The 20,902-nt window shown below is 58.2% G+C and overlaps 2 protein-coding genes across 5 annotated transcripts; one reads left to right on the top strand and one right to left on the bottom strand.

The window, feature by feature from the left end:
* Nucleotides 1–12: 12 nt before the first annotated feature.
* ZDHHC9 (zinc finger DHHC-type palmitoyltransferase 9) lies at nt 13–13,472 on the top strand. 2 transcript variants are annotated; one of them, XM_065028223.1, is made up of 10 exons: nt 14–168; nt 538–810; nt 8,424–8,584; nt 9,161–9,319; nt 10,260–10,397; nt 10,557–10,605; nt 10,894–10,996; nt 11,168–11,271; nt 11,797–11,965; nt 12,764–13,472. In XM_065028223.1, exons 2-10 carry the CDS (start codon nt 644–646, stop codon nt 12,863–12,865), a joined length of 1,152 nt encoding a protein of 383 aa, XP_064884295.1. In that variant the 5' UTR covers nt 14–168; nt 538–643; the 3' UTR covers nt 12,866–13,472. The 2 variants fall into 2 exon arrangements, with proteins under 2 accessions (XP_064884296.1, XP_064884295.1); XM_065028224.1 differs by lacking the exon at nt 10,260–10,397 and having other exon boundaries at nt 13–168.
* Nucleotides 13,473–14,696: 1,224 nt separating this feature from the next.
* Nucleotides 14,697–20,753, bottom strand: SASH3 (SAM and SH3 domain containing 3). 3 transcript variants are annotated; one of them, XM_065028226.1, is made up of 8 exons: nt 20,556–20,753; nt 18,079–18,174; nt 17,664–17,813; nt 17,447–17,591; nt 17,217–17,368; nt 16,855–17,061; nt 16,393–16,543; nt 14,697–16,278 (listed from the first exon to the last, which is right to left on the bottom strand). In XM_065028226.1, exons 1-8 carry the CDS (start codon nt 20,607–20,609, stop codon nt 16,091–16,093), a joined length of 1,143 nt encoding a protein of 380 aa, XP_064884298.1. In that variant the 5' UTR covers nt 20,610–20,753; the 3' UTR covers nt 14,697–16,090. The 3 variants fall into 3 exon arrangements, with proteins under 3 accessions (XP_064884298.1, XP_013223018.3, XP_064884297.1); XM_013367564.3 differs by having other exon boundaries at nt 17,447–17,594; nt 20,556–20,751; XM_065028225.1 differs by having other exon boundaries at nt 14,697–16,275; nt 17,447–17,594; nt 20,556–20,751.
* Nucleotides 20,754–20,902: the final 149 nt, after the last annotated feature.

The raw sequence follows: 20,902 nt of genomic DNA, 5'->3' as shown, positions 1-20,902 counted from the left end.
CGTACGCCCAATGAGAAGGCGCCGAGCGGCGGGGCGGGGCGGTGGGCGCGGAGCGGCCAATGGTGGAGCTGGCTCCGCCCCCGCGGCGCGCGGGGTGTGGCGACCCCGCCCGCGGCGCTGGAGGAGCGGAGCGAGCGGCCCGGCCGGCGCTGCCCGCAGCGGCGCGGGGTGAGTGCTGGCGGGGCGCGGGCCGCTTCTCGCCTTCCTTTCCTTGTTCTCCTGGGCTCGGGTCTCAGCGCGGCCGCGGGGCGGGCCCTGCCCTGCCCTGCCCTGCCCTGCCTTACCCCGCTCCTCCCCCCACTCCCCTTTCCTCCCGTGGGGCCTGTGCGGGCCCGCCCCGCCGCTCCCCTCCCCTCCCGCCGGGCGCTGCCCCCGGGGCTGGGGGTTTCCCAGGCCGCGCCCTGCCCGCCCCTCTTCCCGCTGAGTTTCCATGGCGACGCCCCTCCCGGGGCGCGGGGTTTTCCGTGGTGACGGCCGCCCCGCCGCCCCGAGCCGCCGCCCCGCTGCTGAGGCCGCTCTCCCTCCCTCTCCCCGCAGCCCCAGCCGAGCCCAGCGGCGCCCCCGATGATGCGGGGGGTGCGGGCGGCGGAGGAGCAGAGCCTGGACGTGTGGCGGCTGCCGCCGCCCCAGTGACAGCCCCGCCATGTCGGTGATGGTGGCGAGGAAGAAGGTGGTTCGGAAATGGGAGAAGCTGCCGGGCAGGAACACCTTCTGCTGCGATGGCCGCATCATGATGGCTCGGCAGAAGGGCATCTTCTACCTGACGCTCTTCCTCATCCTCGGCACCTGCGCCCTCTTCTTCGCCTTTGAGTGAGTTCCCCGCGCACAGGGATGGGACTTGGTCAGGGCTTGTCTGCCCAGTGGCTTCGGGAGAAGGTGACAGAGGAGCCTGGCACGGTGTGGCTCTCTCAGACAGGAGCTGCTTCTTCACCCTCAGCATGTTGACCCCAGAGGTTTTGGGGGAGGACGGGCCCTGCTGGAGCTTTCCCCCAGCTCTGCCTGTGGCACGATGCTGGCTCCTCACCCCTGCCAGTTGTGCTGCCATCTGTTTGGGACTCACAGTCGCTTGTCCTGAGCACGGCAAAAGGCGATGGGGGTTTGGGGTGAGTGTTCTTTGCCCAGGGGTAGCTGGTGTGCAAGGGCACTGCTGTTGCAGACAAGGCCAGCAGGGCTGAGCTTTTATCCTGGCCTGCCGGGTGTGTGTGCAGCCCGCATCTCAGCCTGGTTAGGGAGGTGACCAGCCGGGAGCTGGGTGTTGCAGGGAGGTTTAGCACTGAGCCAGCTCGCCCTGCAGCTGCCGGGTCGCTGGGTGTTGCAGAGTGCTGCGCTACAGCAGAGCCTCCCATGGGCTGAAGCTCTGGTGTTTGGATGGGTCTGGCCAGCCTTTCAGATCAGCTTGGCAGCCTAAAGACTTGCAGCCAAAGTCTTGGATACTGATAGAAGAGCAGGACCTGCCCCTTCCCCACAGCTCTGCCCTGTGAGCTGGGTTGGGGAACAGATCTGACTTCCAAAAAACCCCAAAACAAACCCCAAACAAAAAGGAAGAAAAGGCCTGTGTTTGCCTAAATGCTGATGTTATGGAGAGGGGGCAGGGTGACCCTTTTACCTTCTTTAAGGATGAGCTTTGATCAGCTAAACAACCATGAAACTTTCCTTCCTCTGTATCCATCGGCATGTTTGTGTTGTTTTGGGGGAGGTGAAGGTCCTAAACAGTGTTGGGTAATACAAAAGCTCCTTAAGCCAGGAAAGCAAGCAGAGGAAACTCATCACTGGTTGACCCCTGGCTGTTTCTCCAGATACAAAAAGCTCTCAGATGCTGGCCTCTGAGACATCTTCCCCAGACCAGGGAATTTGTCTCAGCTTCCCCTGGCCTGGCATTGCTCACCCTAGCTTCTGTTGTTAGCTGGCAGCCTTGGAAAAGGCTTTCTGGAACAGTCTGTCAGGGCTTTCCGCATCCCGACAGCAGCGATGGAGTGGCTGACACCGGTTCTCAGTCAGGTGTGAGACTGGTTTTTCTGCTCAGTCGTCATGTAACTTTGGAGGCAGGTGCCGTACAACCGTAATGCGAAGTGTTGGGGTTCCCAAGTGTGGAAATCCAAAATTAACCCTGACTTGGTCTGGATCCAAAGGTATGAAATGACACAACTCTGTTTTGTTGTTTGTTTGTTCCTTATCTGATAAATGGGGGCAAGGCTTCCTGCCTTGCAGGAAGAACTAATAAGCATTACTGCTCTAGAAATACTTATTACTGCTCCAGAAACAGTTATTGCAAGGGAGAATTGCTCCTGCTCCCTGTGGAACCTGTCCTTAGCGGAGGAACACGGCCACATCCCGCTCTGCCACGCTGCGCAAGGCACAGCAAGCCAAAGCTGCTGTTCCGGTCCCTGGCCGTGTCGGCAGAGCCAGTGGCAGGAGGGTTGGTCTGGCTGTGGGTGCAGCGGGTACATGGCTGGCAGTTGCTGGGGAAGCCCCTTCCCCTGCTCCGGGAGGCCTGAGGAGGGGTCGCTCGTGCTGAGACACCCAGGTTGTGCCTTCTGTGCAGAGCTGGAGCGTCTCTGTGGGGGCCGTTGTCCCAGGGGAAGCTTTGCTGGGAGCAGAATGGTCTCTGAATTTGGGTTAAATCAGCTGACTGGTATCGGCTGGGGAGGTGAGGAGGAGTTTGAGAAAATCCAAAATATCCATTTGATTCTGTGAAAGCACAACACATTAATGTTTGAAAAAGATGGGTTTGTTTTGAAATTGCTTGAGGACTTCTGAATTTGGGATGAGGTGAAATGTTGCCTTCCCAGCCAGAAACACTCCACAATGTTTCTGTTTCATCGCCCAAGCTGAGAAGAATAGCAGCTTGGTTGCTGAAGAGCCCTGCTTACCCTCTATGCCTTTTGCATGCATTAGGGTGCTTTTGCATAAGGGTCTTGGCCTTGATCTTTTTGCTGTGTTATCTGTTCATTTCAGCTTTTGGCAGATTCTTGGGTGTTTGCATGGAAATTCCTGATTTCCTCCTTAAAGTTTGTGCTGCAGAGAAATGATTCAGGTTGCTCAGGTTGGGTTTTGGAGGGAAGCAGACTGTGGAGGAGTCCTTTTAGTTGTTGTTCGCCTGCTGCAGGGGTGCCAGTGGACGTTCAGCTGAATCACCTGCGCAGTCCCACCTTGCCTGAACGAGGCTTGGGGTGCCTGAAGCCGGAGGGTGTCTCGCTCTGCCGTGCGAGCCAGCGCGGGTTTGACCCTCGCCCTCCAGGCTGCTCTGGCTCCGCTCTGATTACAAGCGCTGTTGCTGGAGAGCCAGTGGCGACTGGCGTCTCACGTCACGAGATAAGCCACTGTGTTTCTTGCTGAAAGAGTCCTCCCTGGCTGTGAAATGACAGCCTCTCTGCTTGGGCTGCTGCTGGGGGTGTTTCTTCTTTCCTCCAAGCAGCTCTGATGCCATCGGCTCACCTGCTGTATCTCCAGTTGAACGGTCTGAAGCCACCTCAGCACCCCGTGTGGGAATTCTGATGGTGTTATCCCCTAGACGGCAGAGCCGTGCTCTGGAATTGGGTGAGTCTTTTCAGCCAGGAGCGAACAGCACCCAGAGGCTGATGGAGCGCTCAGTGCCGTACCCGGCGCTGCGACTTCCCTGCCAGGTGGAGCAGAGGCCCTGGCGCTGTGCTGGCTCCTGGGGAAGCTCCGCAGTGATCAGAGTCCTCTGGCCAAGGGCACCTCCCTCACCACCACCTTGGCAGAAAGCAGCTCCTGCTGCTCGAGAGCTGAGGTCCCCGCAGGATCCGAGGCCTATATTTAATTGGGTCTACTCCGTGACCATAATGTGTCACATAAAATGCTGTTTAATATCCTCCTGGCGTTACTGGGTATGTCAGCTTTTGTGAGAGGACGCTTAGTTGTCTTGTGGTGTTTGAGCACGAGAAGCCGGGGTAAAGCACTTAGTGAAATCCGCTTGGGAATTAAGACGGTGGTATGTTGCGTCCTCTCTCTGGCTGCTGGGAGCTTCCTCTTTGCAGTTTGCTGGTGTGTCTGTGGTGGCCTTCCTGAAGGGAGAGTTCTCCGTGCTGCTCTGCAGAGCAGTGCAACACAGCTGGATTTCTTTTGTCTTCAGCTTTTCAGCATGAACGTTCAACGTCCGTAAATGTTACCAGCAAGATAGCTCCTGCAGTGCCAGGCTCCTGCGTGCGGAAAGGGGCTGCTGTTTGCTTTTCCAATAACCAAGCATGCTTATCGCTTCTTTTTTTCTACTTTCTTATCTCTGTAGAGATTAAAATTGCTTTGTTTTCTGATGAGTTGAAAAAACTGTGATTGACCCTTCATGTGACTTAATATTTTATTTTCTCCCAACCCAAAGATCCAAGATTTTGCTCTCATAAAGAGATGCTTCTGAGGTGGTTTTTGCCTCTGGTCAGTGCTCTTTAGTAGTTATAGTTTCTCTCAACAGAGGTAAACTTGTTGGTATCCAGAGCTCAGCTCATTTTGCTCGCGAAGGCACGTTTGTGTGTGAGGCGGCTGCTCCCGGGTTTTTGAGTCGCGTGCCCTTTTCTCGTACGTGAGCTCCCGTTCGGAAGGCCGTTTTGCTCTCCCTGCAGCGTGCGTGTCCTCCCCAGCACCACTGTTCCCCACGTGGATCCGGGGCTGCGCCCTTGCCTGTGCAGAGATTCGAGTGTAGCCGGGAAAAGAGGAGTAACGCCAGCGTAACCTTTCTGTCTCCTGCCTGACGTTGGCTGGTTGGGCTGGAAGCACGTGCCGGCAGCGGGACCGCGCTCTGAGAGGGTCTCTAGCGCCTGTTCTCGGTGTCGCCGTTGGCAGACAGGGAGGGTTTCTGCGGACGGCTCCGGTTCCGCGTGAGCGCCGGCTGGGAAAGGGCCCCGGACGCGCAGCGTTGCAGTGCAGGGCTTACCCAGGTGTTCAGGGCAACTGTTTCCACGCTTAGCGCAGGTACATCAGCTTCTGGAAACTGTCCCAGCTCCGGGAGATGGAGGTGACAGGAAGGGCCCTGGTGAGGGCCAGTCATTTCGTAAAGATACTCTGCTTTGCTGACATTTGGGACAAGTACCTGGTGTGGTTATGGGTTAGTTTATGGAAGTAGGTGATTTGCAAGTGAGTTGTAAATTAATTATAAGCAGAACTTGCACTGAACCCTGGAGGAACCTGGCTGTGAGATGTGCTGCCCGATGGCCATGGCTGAAGTCCACTTCCACCATGGCTGTTTGTTTTCCCTTTCTGCCAGAGCTTTGCTTAACGTGCTGGTTACAACAGACCTTCTGAAGTGGTCCCAAAATAATCAGGCTGTACTTGCGCCATAAACTCGTGGCACCTCCCAGCTGCTGCTTCTTGCTGGTCCCCCCCTGCCATTCTGATGATGTCTTTGTTTAAGCTGTTCTCACCCCCAGTCCCCTCCCCTGTGACAGTGAGTTGTGATAGTGCTGTTATTGTCTGTTATTAGATGACAAAATGCTCAAGAACACAGATATTGCACTGGGGGTGGAGGAGGAGCAGCTATGTCCTTACATGCCAACAGTATGTCTCTGTTGACTCTCAGCTTTCCCAAACAAAAGATCTTTAAAATGTCTGTTACTTAGTGCTGTAAATGAATTGCTGAGCGTCATCGTGCTGTAGACCAGGCGCAGGCTGACGACTCCCCAGCACTAGCGAGTACCAAGTCGAAACCTCACACAGCGGCCTTACCTGTTGCTCAGCCGCTCTGGGCGGTGCTTGGCTTTCCGTGCCGCGGCAGATGCGCTGGACGCGCTCCCCAAAAGGCGCCTCCTCGGAGCACGGCTCTGTCAGCGCGGTGTCTGCTCCCTGGCGGTTTCAGCACAGGGCGGGTTTATCCTGCTCACACGTCTGTGACCTCGGGGGGGACCAGCGCTGCTCCCTGCTCGGCCGCTGCTGTGCTGGGCACAGCTGAGCGATGGAGCTGAGCATCCAGCACAACGCCTGCGCGTTTGCTTCCTGCTGGAGGAACGACGGCAACAGGACAGCGGCTTTGTGGAACAGACATCCGTCGTGCTTCGGTGAATGGTGTCTGAAGGAGCTAGTGCTACTGCTTCCTTGTGTGAGTTTCAAGGTAGCTTTTCCACATCAGACAGGAGAGCAGGCGTCTGGTGTTCCCTGGGGCTTCGACCCCCAGCCCACCCACCGAGCGGTGTGACCGGGATCGCTTCTCCCCTCTCCTGAGCCGGGGCCCGAACCTGCCTTGTGCCACGTGGCGGGTGGGTGGAGGGGCTGGAGACAGCCTGAATGGCAGTGCCACAGGAGCGAGCGTGCACTCACCTCTCATCTCCTCAAACTGCAGCCTCCTTCCCTCTCCCAAGCCACGCTCTGCGGTGCGGCAGTGTCAGTCTTGAGGCCTGCCTTGCTGTGCCGCGGGCGAGCTGCACCCCGAAGGGCAGGTTTCCCTACACAGGTGCGTAGGAAATGGTCAGCAGGGAGTGTCGCATCCCACAGGCTGAGCGAGCACCACACGGGCTGCTGACCCTGTGTGTTCTCATGTGCGGCTGTGTAAAGCTTTGGGGTCTGTTCCTGTGAGAGTACACCTGGCACCGATCCTGGGCTTGCAGGTAGTAAATCTCTTTGCTGACAGGACGCTGAAGAAACTCATAAGGTGTTAGTGTGTGTCTGAGGCTGGAAGCTCTGGCGCAGTTTCGGCTCAACTGTGACACAGTTCACAAATCCATATTTTAAGCCTGTAATATGTTCGTGTTGTTACAACAGTTATACAAGTTGTCCTGTCAGCTGGACAAGGGTCAGGCTTTGAGGCAGACCGTGCCCAGCTTTTAGAAGAATAACCCCATATTCCTTCCGAAAACGAGACGCAATGTTTGTTTAATCGCTGAGTGACTTGCAGCTTTCTTTCTAGACTTTGCCCTTGCAAAGAGAAAGCAGAGTTCTCTTAGGCTGCCTGAAGACACGAAGCTCAGCCCTCTGGCCTGGCTCTTCAAACGTAGGCAGGACCCTGCACGTGGATGACTCTTAAGGGTTGTGTTGCTTTGAGTAACTGCGGAGTTCGTAGCATCTAAAATTAACAATACTGATGTGCGAGACAGTCGCTGTGCACTGCTGTGAATGCCCGGTGTTGCAGCTGTGGCCCAAGCATCCTGTAGCTTCAGCACACAGCCCTTTCTGTACCTTGTCACACACAGGGGACAGCTGTTGGAGTCAAGCAATGGCAAATCAAAGCCTGGTGAGCCTTCCTGCAGCAGTGGTGGCCTCGCAGAACTCAGTGCTGCAAAGGAACCAGCTGGAGCTGAAACTTTATTGCGTTTGGAGAAGCTAGGGGTGGGAGGGCTACCCAGAATCAGATATGGATGTTGTAGAAATCACCTTGCTTAGGATGACAGGTCCCCTGGGCAGCACGATCCCATGCCTTTACCGCTGTGGCCTCACGCTTTCTCGGAGAGCAGGAGCCTGGGTTGGACCCGGCCCGTGGGCTCTGCTGTGTCGGGAGGAGCCGTGGAAGCAAGGCGTGCGGCGGGGGTGGAACGTTGCCCAGGTGTTGGGATTTGGGTGGGATTTCCCTTAAACCACAGGAAACCTCCGTAGGAGCTTCACCACAATGTAAGTGGGGTTTGCTGAAGGAATCGCGGTGAAAATATATTTTCTTTCAGCCCAGTACCTCTCTAGCCCATAACTTAACAGGCCTTCTGCGCGGCCCGTGCTTCAGTGCCCACGGAGACATGTCTGTGGGTGCCCAGAAGCGAGACGATCTCCCCGCTCCCTCTGCACTGCCTCCGTCAGCAGGATTAGGAGCAGGAATTCCTTACGGAACCTTTCTGGATTTGTAAAGCAGCCCAACCTTATGCTGTGTTACCTCTTTGGAGCTGGGGTTGTCTTGGGGCAGGAGCCTTTCTACTTAATTTGGAACTTCTGAGTCCCTTGCCTCTGAAAAGTCAAAGGAAGCCAGACGTCTTGTTGAGAATCCATTCCTGAGAAGCACAGGATGCAGTTAACCCCTGGAAAGCAATTGTTGTGGTACTGGAAGCTGCTGCCTGTTTAGGGGACAGCCAGAGGTTTCCGCCGTTGCAATGTGCTTCCGTGCGTGCCGGCGCTCGCACCAGGCCCCGGGCGCTTCTCCTAGTGGCGCGGTCCGTCTCTTGGCAGCTGCCTGCAGCAGGTGTCCTCTGGGCAGGATCCCTCTGGCAGCTTGGTTGTATTTCTAGCATTGCCCATGACTGAGCAAAACGGGAGCTCGAAACAAAAATTCTGGAAAGTATGCTGTGCCTGGTTGGTTAGAAACATGGTAGTGTGTTGGTGGTGGCTGGTTGTTAGAGCTGCTGTGGGGTAGTTTCCCTGTGGTGCTGGGATCAGAAAGAAGTGCTGGACAGCTTTGCTTCTCCAGCTGTAACCAGTGTTCAGAACTGTGGCCTCTGGTGTCCTGCCAGGCTTTCAGGTCCTTGTGCTGGTCTGATTCACGGCCTCCCGATGTCTCACTGCAGGTGTCGGTACCTGGCGGTCCAGCTGTCCCCAGCCATCCCAGTCTTTGCAGCCGTTCTCTTCCTGTTCGCCATGGCCACGCTCCTGCGGACGAGCTTCAGCGATCCTGGCGTGATCCCAAGAGCCCTGCCTGACGAGGCAGCCTTTATCGAGATGGAGATTGGTGAGTGTGGGGCCAGCTGAGCTGGTGATGGCTGGAAAAGCCTCCGTGTTTCTGGCATATCTAGAGGCTACATGCTCTGCAGAGCCTTTCTTCCCAGCTGGCCCTCCAAAAGTGAGGATTGCCCCAAATGGGGCATCTTGCTGCCTGCTGGCTAATTCTGCTTGGCTGAGCCTCAAAAAGATGGTGCAGTGTACCTGTTTCCCTTTCTGGGAACCTTTTCACGTGCTGTTTTCTGTCTTGCAGCTGTGTACATGCAAACTCAGTTTGCTTTTGGGAAGGGGTGCAGGAAGCTTGGTGCGGGCCCTTGATCCTTCAGGTAGAGAGGAAGTTGGGTGGATGTGGGTCTGTACAGTGACACCCCCCCACTGGCCCCTCTCGACACGTCCACGAAAGCTCTGGCATGCCTTTTTCGTTTTTCCTGCCTCCAAGCTGCCAGGCTGGCTCTGGGCCCTGCAAGCCGAGCTGCAGCTGCTGGCTCCAGATCCCACCTGTAGGGAAAGCGGGGAGCTGAGTTGTCATTCTAGGCCTGTTGTGTTGTAGCAGCAAGTCTGACCTCTGCCTGGTTCTCTCTCTCAGAGGCCACCAATGGGACTGTGCCGCAGGGTCAGCGCCCACCCCCGCGGATTAAAAACTTCCAGATCAACAACCAGATAGTGAAGCTCAAGTATTGCTACACCTGTAAGATCTTTCGTCCACCCCGTGCCTCTCACTGCAGCATCTGCGACAACTGTGTGGGTGAGTAGAAGAGGCCACGTCTGCACCAGGGTGTTAGGTGAGAGTCTTTGGAAGAGAGTGGTTGAAGATCTGCACCTTGTCTTGCTCTGTATCGGGTCTCTTGCTGCGCCTGCTGCGCGAGTCCAGAATGGTGTTGTGTGAACAGATGGGGACAGTCTGCCTCATCTCCAGGAGCTTGAGGCTTGCTCAGAACCTGAAGCCAGATGGCTTGTTTTTGCCAGTACTTCTTTGGCAATAACTAGGCTAACAAAAGTCTAATTTGTCTGTGTAAACATGCAGTCCATTTCAGAGTTTCATGGAACTGCTGGCCTTGCTGGACCGGAGGGTTCCAGCGGAGAGCCTTGTCTTGTGTGAAAGCAGGTCCTTGCCTCACCCTGGGTGTTCTGCCATTATGTTGAGTGCCCCTGGTTTTTGTTTCCCTTGCTGCATAGAAGCTCTCTTTGCCCCTTTGTGTATCATAATTGGCTTGTGTTCAGCATCCCTTCTCAAGGCAGAAATCCAGTTCTTTTGGATCCCTTTCCTCCTTTGCAGGTTCCAAGCCATTTGAGTGTTTATGCAGTTCCTTGATCCCTTTTCTATTTAGTCTAGTACAAGTAAGGTGGCACATGGGTTAGACAAGAACTCCAGAACCACCAGCCCTTCATCTAACCTGTGTGCTGCTTTGGTGAGAGCTTTCAGAAGACTTTCATGGGGCCAGGCTCTTAAACACTATCTTAATGTGCAGAATGACTCATTAATAAAATGGTTTTGCACTTTCTTACCTGGCCTCCTCTTCTGGAAGGGGACTGTAATATGGGACCTTGAGTTAGCAGAGGGTTGGACTTGATGGCCCAGGGAGTCCTTGTCAGCTTTAGAAATTCTGGAGTTTGGGGCACAGGAGTGTCTGCAGGCACACAGGACTGTGCTGGAGCAGCACTGATCTCCATCTTCACTTTCCTAGAGCGCTTCGACCATCACTGTCCCTGGGTTGGCAACTGTGTGGGGAAGAGGAACTACCGCTATTTCTACCTCTTCATCCTGTCGCTCTCACTCCTCACCATCTACATCTTCACCTTCAACATAGTCTACGTAGCACTGAGTGAGTCTGGCTGCAGGGAGGTGGATGGCTGGGCTGGCTAAGGGTGAGAGGGCGCTACAGGTGGTGTTGCAAACCCAGAAGTGCTGAAGTGGGAAAGGGAAATGGACTTGGTGTGATGTTCCAGGGGAAGAAAAAGAAAAATCTCTCTTGTATTGCCAGAATCTCTGAAGATTGGATTTCTGAACACGTTGAAGGAAACACCAGGGACATATCCTTAAACAGTGCGGAGTGGTTGTTTTCTCCAGAGCTGGGGATTAGTGTGAGCTGCATTATGGAGGACCTGGAGTCTTGATGCCCAGGCTTTTCTGGGGAGTCTTTCAGGACCTTTTCCCCCATGATTACAAGGCAAGGAGCAGTTTTCTGGCTTTTGGGAGGAGGGTGAAACAGAAAACCACGTCTAGGAGAAGCAGAGAAGTTAGGGTAGTGCGCCTTGGGGTAGGGATACGGTTTGGCTGGGACTGTGCCCACTCTGTTACCAGTCCTTAACTGTTCTCACTGTACTGGAGGTGCTCATCTGTTTCTTCACCCTGTGGTCAGTGGTGGGGTTAACTGGGTTCCACACCTTCCTGGTGGCACTGAATCAGACAACCAATGAAGATGTAAGTAGAGTCTTTCTGTTCCTCTGAGCCATCTCCATTTCTCATCACTTCCTCTGTGTATCATGGATGTGTCTGTCTTGCTGCCATGTCCTGTGGGCTAAGACAAGGGCTTCATGGGCTGGGGGCGGGTGTTGGTGGAACTTACCTGAGCTTGTGTCCTGACTATTGCAGATTAAGGGGTCCTGGACTGGGAAGAACCGTGTGCAGAATCCCTACAGCCATGGCAACATAGTGAAGAACTGCTGTGAGGTGCTCTGTGGGCCTCTGCCCCCCAGGTGAGCTCTTGAGGGGCAGCCCTGCAATTCTTGCCCCCAGAGCCCAGAGTGGGACCCTGGGCAACTCCTTGCTTGGGCACAAGACCCAGCTGCTCTTCTGCTGGTGCTGCGTGCGTTGAGTACTTCCAGAGGTCGCTTGCAACAAGGCTGAATGTTCTGGGGAGGAAGGTCTTGTTCTGCCTTCCTTGCATACCTTCAGAGATTCAAGCTGGCAGTGTGCTACCTGTCACCGTGTGCTTGGGAAGCCGGTAGAGGAGTGTGTCCCCTTCCCTGGGGCAGCTGATGGAGCAGAGGCTCTTTCCAGGGCACTTGGCCCGGTGGGCTCCCACTCTCAGTACTGGGCTGCTCGCCAAGGGGCTTGGTTTGCACAAGAGGAGCACGGACACTGTAAGCTGGGCTGTGCGCAACCTGCTTTGGAGAGGAACCCCTTCCACTGAAGTTTGTCTTCCACCAGCACTTTTGCTGCCAGGAAAAAAGTTGGCTTTGAGGGAGGTGTGGGTCTCTGATGTGGTTCTGTTCTTGCAGTGTCTTGGACAGACGGGGCATCTTGCAGCAAGAGGAGAGCACAGCTCAGGAGGAGTCATGCCCACGGGGACCCACGGCTCAAGAGCCCCCCGCTGGCAAGGGCCCTGGGGGGCAGGCAGAGGAGAGCAGCACTCAGCAGAAGGATGGCAGCCTTCCTCACCTGAGCGCTGTGAGTGATTCCCTCTGGGGAAGGGCTGAGTGGGCTGTGCCTGCTTGGAGTTACTGGTGCTTTGGGCCAGCAGCAAGAAAGCTCATAGTGTGACTGGGCAGGAGCAAAGCAACGGTTTGGGTTTTGCTGAGAGGTTGCTGATGACAAGCCTGTTGTGCTCTGGCCCTGGAAACCAGCATCTCTCTGGAGCTAGGTGGGAGGGTGCTGGGCTCCTCTGGCTCCTGGGTAAACCTCAAAGCAAATAGCGGCTGACTGGTTTTGGAGATGTCAGTTTTGCCGTGAAGGTACCTATGGAACTGAGGAGGGGTGGGAGGTAGCAGCCACCTTGTTTTGGCCCTGAGTACAAGCAGAAGGGTTGGTCCTGGCAGGGATGGGGTCTCCATCCCTAAAGATGGAGTCTCCATCCATTGCCCTACTCGATATGGCCTTGAGCAGCCTTTTCTGTCTTTGAAATTAGCCCTGCTTTGAGGATATGGTTGGACAGGGGACCTCCCAGGTCCTCTTCCCACTTAAATTTTTCTTTGAACACAGTAGGAAATGGTTGGGCCTACTCCTGCTTGGGCATGAGCTGCCCAGCAGTCCAGACCACTTCTGCTGGAGCAGTCTGGTGCTCCAGATTTTCATGAAGCTGCTACTTTGCCTGTTTGATGGCCCCTGGTTTCTCCTTTTCCCCAGCACAGCTGAGACCTCAGCCTGGTGGAGCTGGAGGCAGGGCAGTGTGGCCAAGTGTCTGTGTGCTCAAACAGATGCTCTGTATGGGGTGTATTCATGCAAGTCACTGCTTTCTTCTCTCTCCAGGTCCCTGTGCCATCCCTGAGCAGTGCTGAGGTGCCAGAAAAGCAGCAAACGTCCGGGGAGCTCCCAGTCCCATCCCAGGACACTGGGCAAGCAGAGCACTAGCCTCTGCTTGAAAGGGAGAACTTTCTTGTTTTGTCTAATCAAAGCTGGAAGTGATTGAGGAGAGGAGGAGATGGGCTGGATGGCAGGCAAATGATTCCTCATGGCCATTTTGCTTTAGTCATTATTCACCTTGATGTGCAGGCTGTGTGGGCTGGTGCTGGCCTTGCATGATGTCAAAGGATAACAAGCACGAGTGGCCCGCCTTGGTCACTGGGGCATTCACCACCACTGGGGCTGGTTTGCCTGCGGGCCGAGGCAGGACCTCTTGCTCTGCAGGTTGTCCTGGATGCTAAATCCTGGCTCGGTGGCTGGGGCTGTCCCTCCGTCTGGCCCTGACTCTCTGACAAGATGACTTGTGGTCAAGCAGCTTGGAAGCAATGTTAGGGTCAGCCTGCTCCCTACTGCTGAGGAATCCTGATGGGAAGGGGAAAGCAATTTGTGACAGTAGCATCCTCTCTCCCCTCCTCCCTCCTTCCTCTAATCTGTGGCATTGTTTTATTGGTTGACGTGGCAGGGGTTGTCAGGAGACATTTTGGTGCCAAAAGGGCCAAAACAGCCAGGAAGGTATTCTGCTGGCAGCAATTTTTAAAGTAGCTTCCTTACCGTGTTCCTTATTTCATGTGACTTAGCTGGTGTGGGAGCAGTTGTGGCCGGGGCCCTTCTTGCCATCCTTCCCCAGGGCTCACATCTAACCAGGGGCCTGAAGGAAGGAGCAGGACAGCCCCATCTTCCTGCATCTACCCCACACTGGCCCCAGAGCGGTTGTGCAAGCGCTGTGTGGAGCTGCAGGGGAGGGCCTGGCTGTGCCTCTGGCTCTTGAGCTGGTGCTGGGGCTGCATTTCCTCCCGCCTGCCTGCCCCGAGCACAGGTGTTCCCTCCCCTTGCCTGCCAGGCTGTGGCACACTGCTGGGCTGCTGCCCTGCGGAACCCCAGCCCTGATTCTGTGTCATGCCACCCTGTCTACTCGGCCTTGTCCCGCGTTTCTCAGCCATCCTTGGCTGGCTTTCAGAGCCCTGAATCTTGCCGGGGCTTTTCCTGGCTGTCCTGGGACTGGCTGTGTGGTGTCTGCACCTCCTCTGCAGAGCAGGGAGGAGGGGCCAGGGACACTTCTGCTGTGACAGGGCTCCTCTTCTACTCCCATGCTCCCTGTCCTGCGCCTGGCAGCTGGGCTGGGAACAGCCTTGCGTCTGCGGGGTCCCCCAGAGCCTGCTGATGTATGGATGGCTGGTTTGTGCTCTGGCAGCTCTCCATCCTGTAACTGCAAGTGCTGGGTGCTTTTGTGCCTCCCGTGGTGAGTGGGTGGCAGGTACAGGATGATGTCCTGCTTCTTTCTCCATGATGCTCCTGCCTGGCAGTGCGAAGTTGCTGCTTCTCCTTCCCTGGCTGCCTGGGGCTCTGGCAGCAGGTTCACAGTTGCCCTGCAGCTGCCCCTGCGGGCGCTTCCCAGGGCAGGAGCTCTGGGCTCCCGCTGTCAGCGGGGCTGCAGCCACCTGGCTCATTGCCAACCCGCCCCCAGGCCTGGCCTGTTCCTCTGGGGCAGGGGCTTCCTGGGACAGGCCACGGGCTGCTGCGCCTGGCCCCACGCACGCCCCACCAGTGGTGGGACCACCCTCTCCCTGCCCACCCACCCCACCTGGCTACTGACCAAATCTCAAACTCCTTGTGAAAAAGTGTATTTTTTTTGTTTGTTTTACTGATCTGTTTTCTAAGGTGATGTCTCGAGTGCTGCCTGCTCGGACCGTCATGGGTGCTGACTGCACCTCTGGTTCCTGTCTGCTCTGTTCAGGTTCTCTGTGAAGGAAGTCGGGGGTAGGGTGAGGGTTGGGGGTTCTCTTTTTTTTTTAATTTTAATTTTATTTTTAAAACAATGAAGGAAACTTAATTGGTTTGCAAAATGGCTGAGCTGTAGCCTCTGCCTCTGTCTGTGCCTCCTCAAGCCAGCTGCCTTTTCCCCTTCCCTCTGCCTTTCCAGCCTCTACATCTCACACTTCCAGCATGTTTTATCTGTGTTGTCTTATTTGCGTCCTGCTGTCCCCCCAGGGTGGGTGGAAGAGGGTCCCGCTGGGCGAATGCTGCAGCGTGGGCTGTGTGGGTGCGGCTGGGAAGCATCTGGGGGAGCTTTCAGTTCCCTGCAGCTGCTGCTCCCTCCCTGCACCTTCTTGCAGGTGGGAACCAGGCTGAAGGCTGGAGCCAAATAGACTTGCATGCTTTTATTGGGATTGAGCACAAAGGAGCAAACTGGGTGCTCAAAGGCTGATGCTGCAGAGCAGGGGCCGGCCGTGTGCAGCAGTGAGAGCTGGGCTGAAGGGGGCTGGGGTAGGTACTCCCAGCTGGGGACCAGCCTGTTTGGTTGGATTGCCCCATGCTTCCATATGGCTGCCTTCCCTTACCTGCTGCTGCCCCAGCTCCGGCTGGGGGTTCTGGGGGCCCTGCCTGGGCTGCAGCGCCCCTGCCCCTTCCCGGGGGCTGCTTTGGGGGCACCCGGCAGTCTGGAAGGGGCTGTGCAGCCTGTGCCAGCCTGACCCCCCTGAGCCCATCTGCCTGTGGGGCTGCAGTGCAGCTGCTCCAGCTCCCTCTTGTAGCCCCCCAGGCCAGGCCTGGTGTCGAGGTGTGGGCAGCCTTTGGGGCTCCCCTTGAGCTGCGGGAGGGGGCTTGCAGTGCCCTTCTGGGCTGCTCTCAGCTCAGCTGAGCCCTTTCCCCTGCACCCCAAATGTCCCAGTGAACCTTTCCCTGCCTACACTGGCGGAAGGAAGGTGGTGTGGGTGTCCCCCGATGGTGTGGTGCTGGGCTTGGTGGGGCCTCTCACACCCTACTGCTCAGCACAGGGTTTACTCCAGCCCCATCTGCTGTGGACCTCCCTGTCCCTGCAGGTTCCTGTATATTCAGCCCAGCAGATGAGAACTCTAGGAGCAGCTCTTAAAGCTTTGGATAAAGTGGGGCAAAACCAGGTCGGAGACATCTCAGAGGAGAGCGTGGTGCCCCAGCGTGCCTGGAGTGCCCACATCTGGGCAGTGGTGCGAGGCGGCGTGGAGCAAAATGTCCTGGGGGCAGCAAACGGGGCAGCCTCTGGGGCTGGGAGCTGAGCTGCCTGCACCCTTTGCAGTGCGGGGCACCCGCACCAGGGCTGTGGGGCTCACCCCTTTCCCCCGTGAGCAGCCGTCCCTGCCAGTCCAGACCCACAGCCAGGGTCCAAGTGGGAAGCAGCTGTGGGCTCTGCTCACGGGCTCAGGAGGACTCTACCAGGGAGAGAGCCTGCAGCTGCCCCTCCGGACCCCCTAGCTCAGCCTCATCCCGGCTGCTGTCTAGGGTCTCTGATCCCTCGAAGCAGCCCGAGTCCCGGGGAATGTCTCCCTTGAGCTCCGAGGGTGAAGGCTGAGCTTCAAAGCTGTCACCTTCCTCTGGCTCGCTGGCTGCTGGGAGAGATGAGATGTGGCAGTAGCAGACAGCGAGGCTGCTGAGGGGGCTGCCTGGTGCGTTACCAAGGGCAGCACGGGCTGTCTCCCCCCGCCACCCCTCCCAGCTCTTACTGTCGTAATCCAGGAGGAGCTCGGCAGCTGTGAGCAGCTTGGTGCGGTGCTGGGGGTCCGTGATGTTCAGCTCGATGAGGTGGGTCTCCCGCAGCTCCTTGAAGTCCTCCAGGGTCTGGTAGCCGTTCAGCAGCAGGGTGGAGGTGTGCTCCTGGGTGGGAGGGCAGCAGGGTGGTGAGCTGAGCACAGCGTAGCTCCCCCGAGTTCTCCCTGCCTGGCCGTTGCTGCCAGCTGTAATGGCTCCTGCCCCGGTGCAGATCCCTGGCCGGCATTTGCCCGAGCATCATCCAGAAAAGCCCCGTGTTTCCCCTCTGCCCCCCTGGTGGTGCTCAGGCACGAGGTGGAGGGACCCGTGGGGATGTGGGACAGTGAAGGGCTGCTGGGGAGCTGAGGGTGGTCCTTCTGCTGGCACCCTGGGCTTGTGTAGGTACCGCTGTCCTCCCACAGGCTCCCGTCCCCTACCTGCAGGTTGATGCGCTCCAGCAGCTCGTGGAGGGTCTTGGGCTTGAGCCGCTTGCTCTTGCCAGGGCCCCGGCTCTTGCGGGCAGGGGCTGACTCCTCGGGGATGATGTCCACGTAGATGAACTTGAAGGAGCCCACCCTGTTGTTGAGCAGCCCGGTCCAGGTGCCCACGGGTGGCTTCTCAATGATACCGATGATGTCCCCTTTCTGGGCCGAGGGACATGGGGGTGAAGGTGGGTGTAGGCTTGGGGATGGCTGCGGAACACTCCCTCAGGGGTGTCCCCAGCCACCCTCCCTCCCCAGGGCACGCACCCTGGTGCTGCCCTTCTCCCCAGCCCCGGGTTGGAGGTGATGTGGCTCACCCGCAGCTTCAGCGAGTCCTTGTCATAAGGGCTGGGTGTGAAGTCTGTGTGGACGCGGGCACGGCCGCAGAAGGGGCCGGTGTAGGCTGGGCCGCTCTCCTCCAGCCCCAGGCTCTCCCGGTTGCTGCCCCTGGGGCTGGAAACGTCGCTGCCTGGGGGGGGAGGGGAGGGGGTCAGGATGTGCCAGGCTGTGTGGCGAGGGGCCCGGGTGCTGCCGGGGCCAGGCTTACCGCTGGACAGCTGGCGGCTGATGGGCGGGTGCCCGTCTTCCTCCATCTCCAGGTAGGACAGGGGCAGCTTGTCATGGCTCGGCTCCTCTGTGCTGCTGCCTGGGGACAGGGGGCACAGGGACCCCTCGTCCTCCTCCATGTCTCCCTGCTGGGGGGAGCAGGGTCAGGCCAAGGGAGGGGGAGTGGGGAACCACCCCCAGCCTGGGCCCCTGCTCACCTTCCCCTCAGCGAGGGCTTTCACAGCCATCCTGCCCATCTTGCGGTTCATGGTGCGGGAGATGACAGCCCGCCACTTCTTGCCCAGCTTCATCCCGCTGCTCCGTGCAGCACTGTCAGCGCCGGTGCTGCTGGGCTCATCCTCAGGGATCTGCCATTGGGATGGAGAGTGAAGGCAGAGCCCACCCGCCCCCCCAGGCAAACCTCAGCTGGGTCACACAAGACCCTGGGGGAGTGAGACCCCAAATACTGCTGGTGCTGGAGCCCCTGGGGCCGCCCCATGGCACATGGGCCATTACAGGACCAGGAGTTTGGGGGAATAGGCTCTGAAAGGGGCTGTTCCTGGTGGGAAGGTGGTCCTGGGGGAGCAGGATGTGGCAGGGGGTGCTGTTGCCCTGCGGGGGTTGGACACTCACGTTCTCCTCCAGGTTGAACTCTGTCTCGCTCGGCACGGGGGAGCTGACTTTGGACTTGGCAAAGTCCTTGAAGCTGCTGGAGCGCTGAAGGGAGAGCTGGTGGACACAGAGAGATGTGAGGGCTTCTCCCTGAGCCCTCCTGCCCAGCTCCCGCTCTCCTTTTGGCAAGCCGGAGCAGACCCAGGGTGACACTGATGCTTGAAGAGTTTTTTGGCTGGCACAGCCTCGCCCTCCCTGCCCACACTCGAAGAGCCATCATGTGTTGTGAGCCTCACAGGACCTGGGATGTAGAAACCCAGCGCTGCTCTCAGTGCACGTGCGGTGGCTTGGCATGGAGTTCCCGGGGCTGTGGCTGTGGCTGTGGCTGTGCCACGCGGTGCAGCTGCCGGTGAGCAGCACTGGGAGTCTCTGCTCTGGCACCCACTGTGGCTGCTGCAGGGCTGACCCTGGCACCACGGTGCTGGGAGCAGCCCGGGTCTGCACCGTGCAGCTCTCGTGGCACACATGCTGAGTGCTTGCGGCGAAAACAAAGGGGCTCTGCAATACAGCCCCTCTGCTCAGCACCCCACTGGAGCCTTGCTTGTCCTGCTCCTGTACCAGCCGTGCCCTGGGGCAGTCCCTCCCTTCCCTGCGAGTGTCTGACAGCTAAAGGCTGTTTTCAGCATGAGTGCTGCTGTGACTCTGACTCTGCCCTCATGTTTGGCTCCAAGGCCAAAAGTTGCCCATGTTTTTTGCATGCAAACATGGTCCCATAGCCCACATAACACCACCAGCAAGCTCAGTCTCACCTTTGTGCCAAAGACACCGAAGTGGGGTTTGGATTTTGGTCCCAGTGCAACCCTCCACCTCTTCCAGGCTTCCCTGTGTCCCCTGCCTGTCTCTCTCGCTCTCCTTCCCTCCTTCCTCCCCCTGTGCCCTCAGGTGCCTGTCCCATGTGGGAAATGTTCCCCCGTGCTGGGAGCACCCTTGGTGCCAGCCGGGGTGCCTCCATGGCCACACAGTCCTGCGTCCCCCTCACCCCTGGATGCCCAGCACCAGCACTGCCATGGGAGCTGGCTCGCGTGCCGGGCCCGGGACAGCTCAGCTCTTGGCCGCTGCCACACTCACAGTTCACACCGTGGTGCTTGGTTTTGCCTCCACTGCAAACACAATTTCCTTTCTCAAGTTACTCTACCCCCCCCAGGATCCTGCTCGCACTGGCGGCTGCGGCACTTCCCAGCCCCTGCACAGCCTGGCCCTGCTCACACACTGCCCCGCACCTTCCCCTCCTTCCTTTTATCAACTCGACTGAGCATCCTTTATTACTCGGTTTTGCCATTTTCTTATAGAGGGTTGGTTCAGATGAGGGAGACCCAGCTCCATCCGCACCGTGGCTTTACTTAGCACAAACAGCTCAGCTGGTGCATCCATACAGAGGAGGTGACGGCGGTTTGCCACACTCCAGCCCAGCAACCCTGAGCCCATGAGGTGACTTGAACGCCTCAGGTCTCTGCCCCTGCATCCTTCAGATGAAACAACTCCCTGTCCATGTCCCCCGCAGCCAGGAAAGCTGCAGCATTGGCTGCTGCCCCGGAGCTGGAGGAACCAGGAGTGCAAGAGCAGCTGTGGAAAGCCTGGCTGCCAGGCCCCCAGGGGGCACGGCAGCAAGGGGGAAGTGAGAGCAGCAGCTGCGGCTGGGCAAGGGCAGGGGATGCCCGGCCGGGCTCACTGGGTCACCCCCAGCACAGGGCGGGGGGCTTCACACAGATTTCCCCCAGGAGCTTCCCAGCACAGAGGAGCCGCCATGGCCTGCAGCCCTGCTGGGATGTCTGCGTGCCATGGGCAGGACCATGGCACCAGGCACTGTCTGTGTCCCCCACCGGTGGCTCCAGCCCTCCAGGTGGGGTGGCGTGGGATGGCGTATGGCCCGGCTGTGGCAGCAGCTCTTTGTGAGGCTACAGTGCTGGCAGCCGGTGCTGCCGGTGGCTCCCAGCACTTGGCACGGCGCTGCTGGCGGAAGCCACCAAGGCATGTGACGGAGCTGCAGGCTCGCGCTACCTCGACCACAAACACCTTGCTGTGCAGGCTGGGAGCTGCGCGCTCAGCACCGCCGCCATCCCCCTCTCGGCAGGAAATGGCAGGCAGTCACCCACACTTCAAGGAGGGAGAGCCACTGCCCCCCAGCAGAATCCCATGGGTCCCACCAGCACCCCGGTTTGCACCCACGCTGACCCTGGGGGCGTCAATCCCAGCGGGCTGCAGGGCGTGGGGCAAGGTCAGGACCACGCACCAACACGGTCACGGTGGCCAGCAGTGGCAGGGACTGACTGCTGGCAGTGCTGGCCCCAAGCCCTGTGGGACTCAGCCCCACATCTGTCCCACATCTGCCCCAGCCCCGGCACCAAGTTGTCTGTGCTCAGCATCCCATGGGCAGCCCAGACTCAGCTAGTGCTGAGCACGCATGGAACCCTGGGCAGCTGGGCACCACTGGCGCTCACCTTCCTGTGTCCTGGCTCCTTCTCACCGGCGTTGGAGGGCTTGCGGCGCAGCATGGTGCTGTGGCCGGTAGCAAAGGTGCAGCGTTTGGGCAGCGCCTGGCACAGCACGTACCGAAATGCTGGCACTGGGGCCGGGAAGCACACAGGAAGCCAGCGGTCACATGAGAGATGCTCGTAGCGACGCGGCTCAGGGTGGCTGGCGGGTGCGCAGGCTGGGGCAGGAGGAAGGAAACCCTCCACAAAGCTGCTCCCCTGCCCAGGGCCCCTGGGGCGGGGATGCCTGCCTGCACCCTGCCACCCCGCTGTGATGCTGGTGCCGCTTGGTGATGCTGCTGGTGGGCACCGCG

Source organism: Columba livia, chromosome 12, assembly GCF_036013475.1.
Source record: "Columba livia isolate bColLiv1 breed racing homer chromosome 12, bColLiv1.pat.W.v2, whole genome shotgun sequence".
Lineage (NCBI taxonomy): Eukaryota > Metazoa > Chordata > Aves > Columbiformes > Columbidae > Columba > Columba livia.
This window is presented reverse-complemented; position numbering and strand designations above follow the sequence as displayed.

Coding starts and splice junctions, on each gene's coding strand:
- ZDHHC9 (XM_065028223.1), top strand. CDS start 644: ATGTCGGTGATGGTGGCGAGGAAGAAGGTGGTTCGGAAATGGGAGAAG. Junction 811..8,423: donor GCCCTCTTCTTCGCCTTTGA/GTGAGTTCCCCG, acceptor GTCTCACTGCAG/GTGTCGGTACCTGGCGGTCC. Junction 10,398..10,556: donor CATAGTCTACGTAGCACTGA/GTGAGTCTGGCT, acceptor TTGTATTGCCAG/AATCTCTGAAGATTGGATTT.
- SASH3 (XM_013367564.3), bottom strand. CDS start 20,609: ATGCTGCGCCGCAAGCCCTCCAACGCCGGTGAGAAGGAGCCAGGACAC. Junction 17,595..17,663: donor AAGCCCTCGCTGAGGGGAAG/GTGAGCAGGGGC, acceptor TGCTCCCCCCAG/CAGGGAGACATGGAGGAGGA. Junction 16,544..16,854: donor TGGAGCGCATCAACCTGCAG/GTAGGGGACGGG, acceptor CCTCCCACCCAG/GAGCACACCTCCACCCTGCT.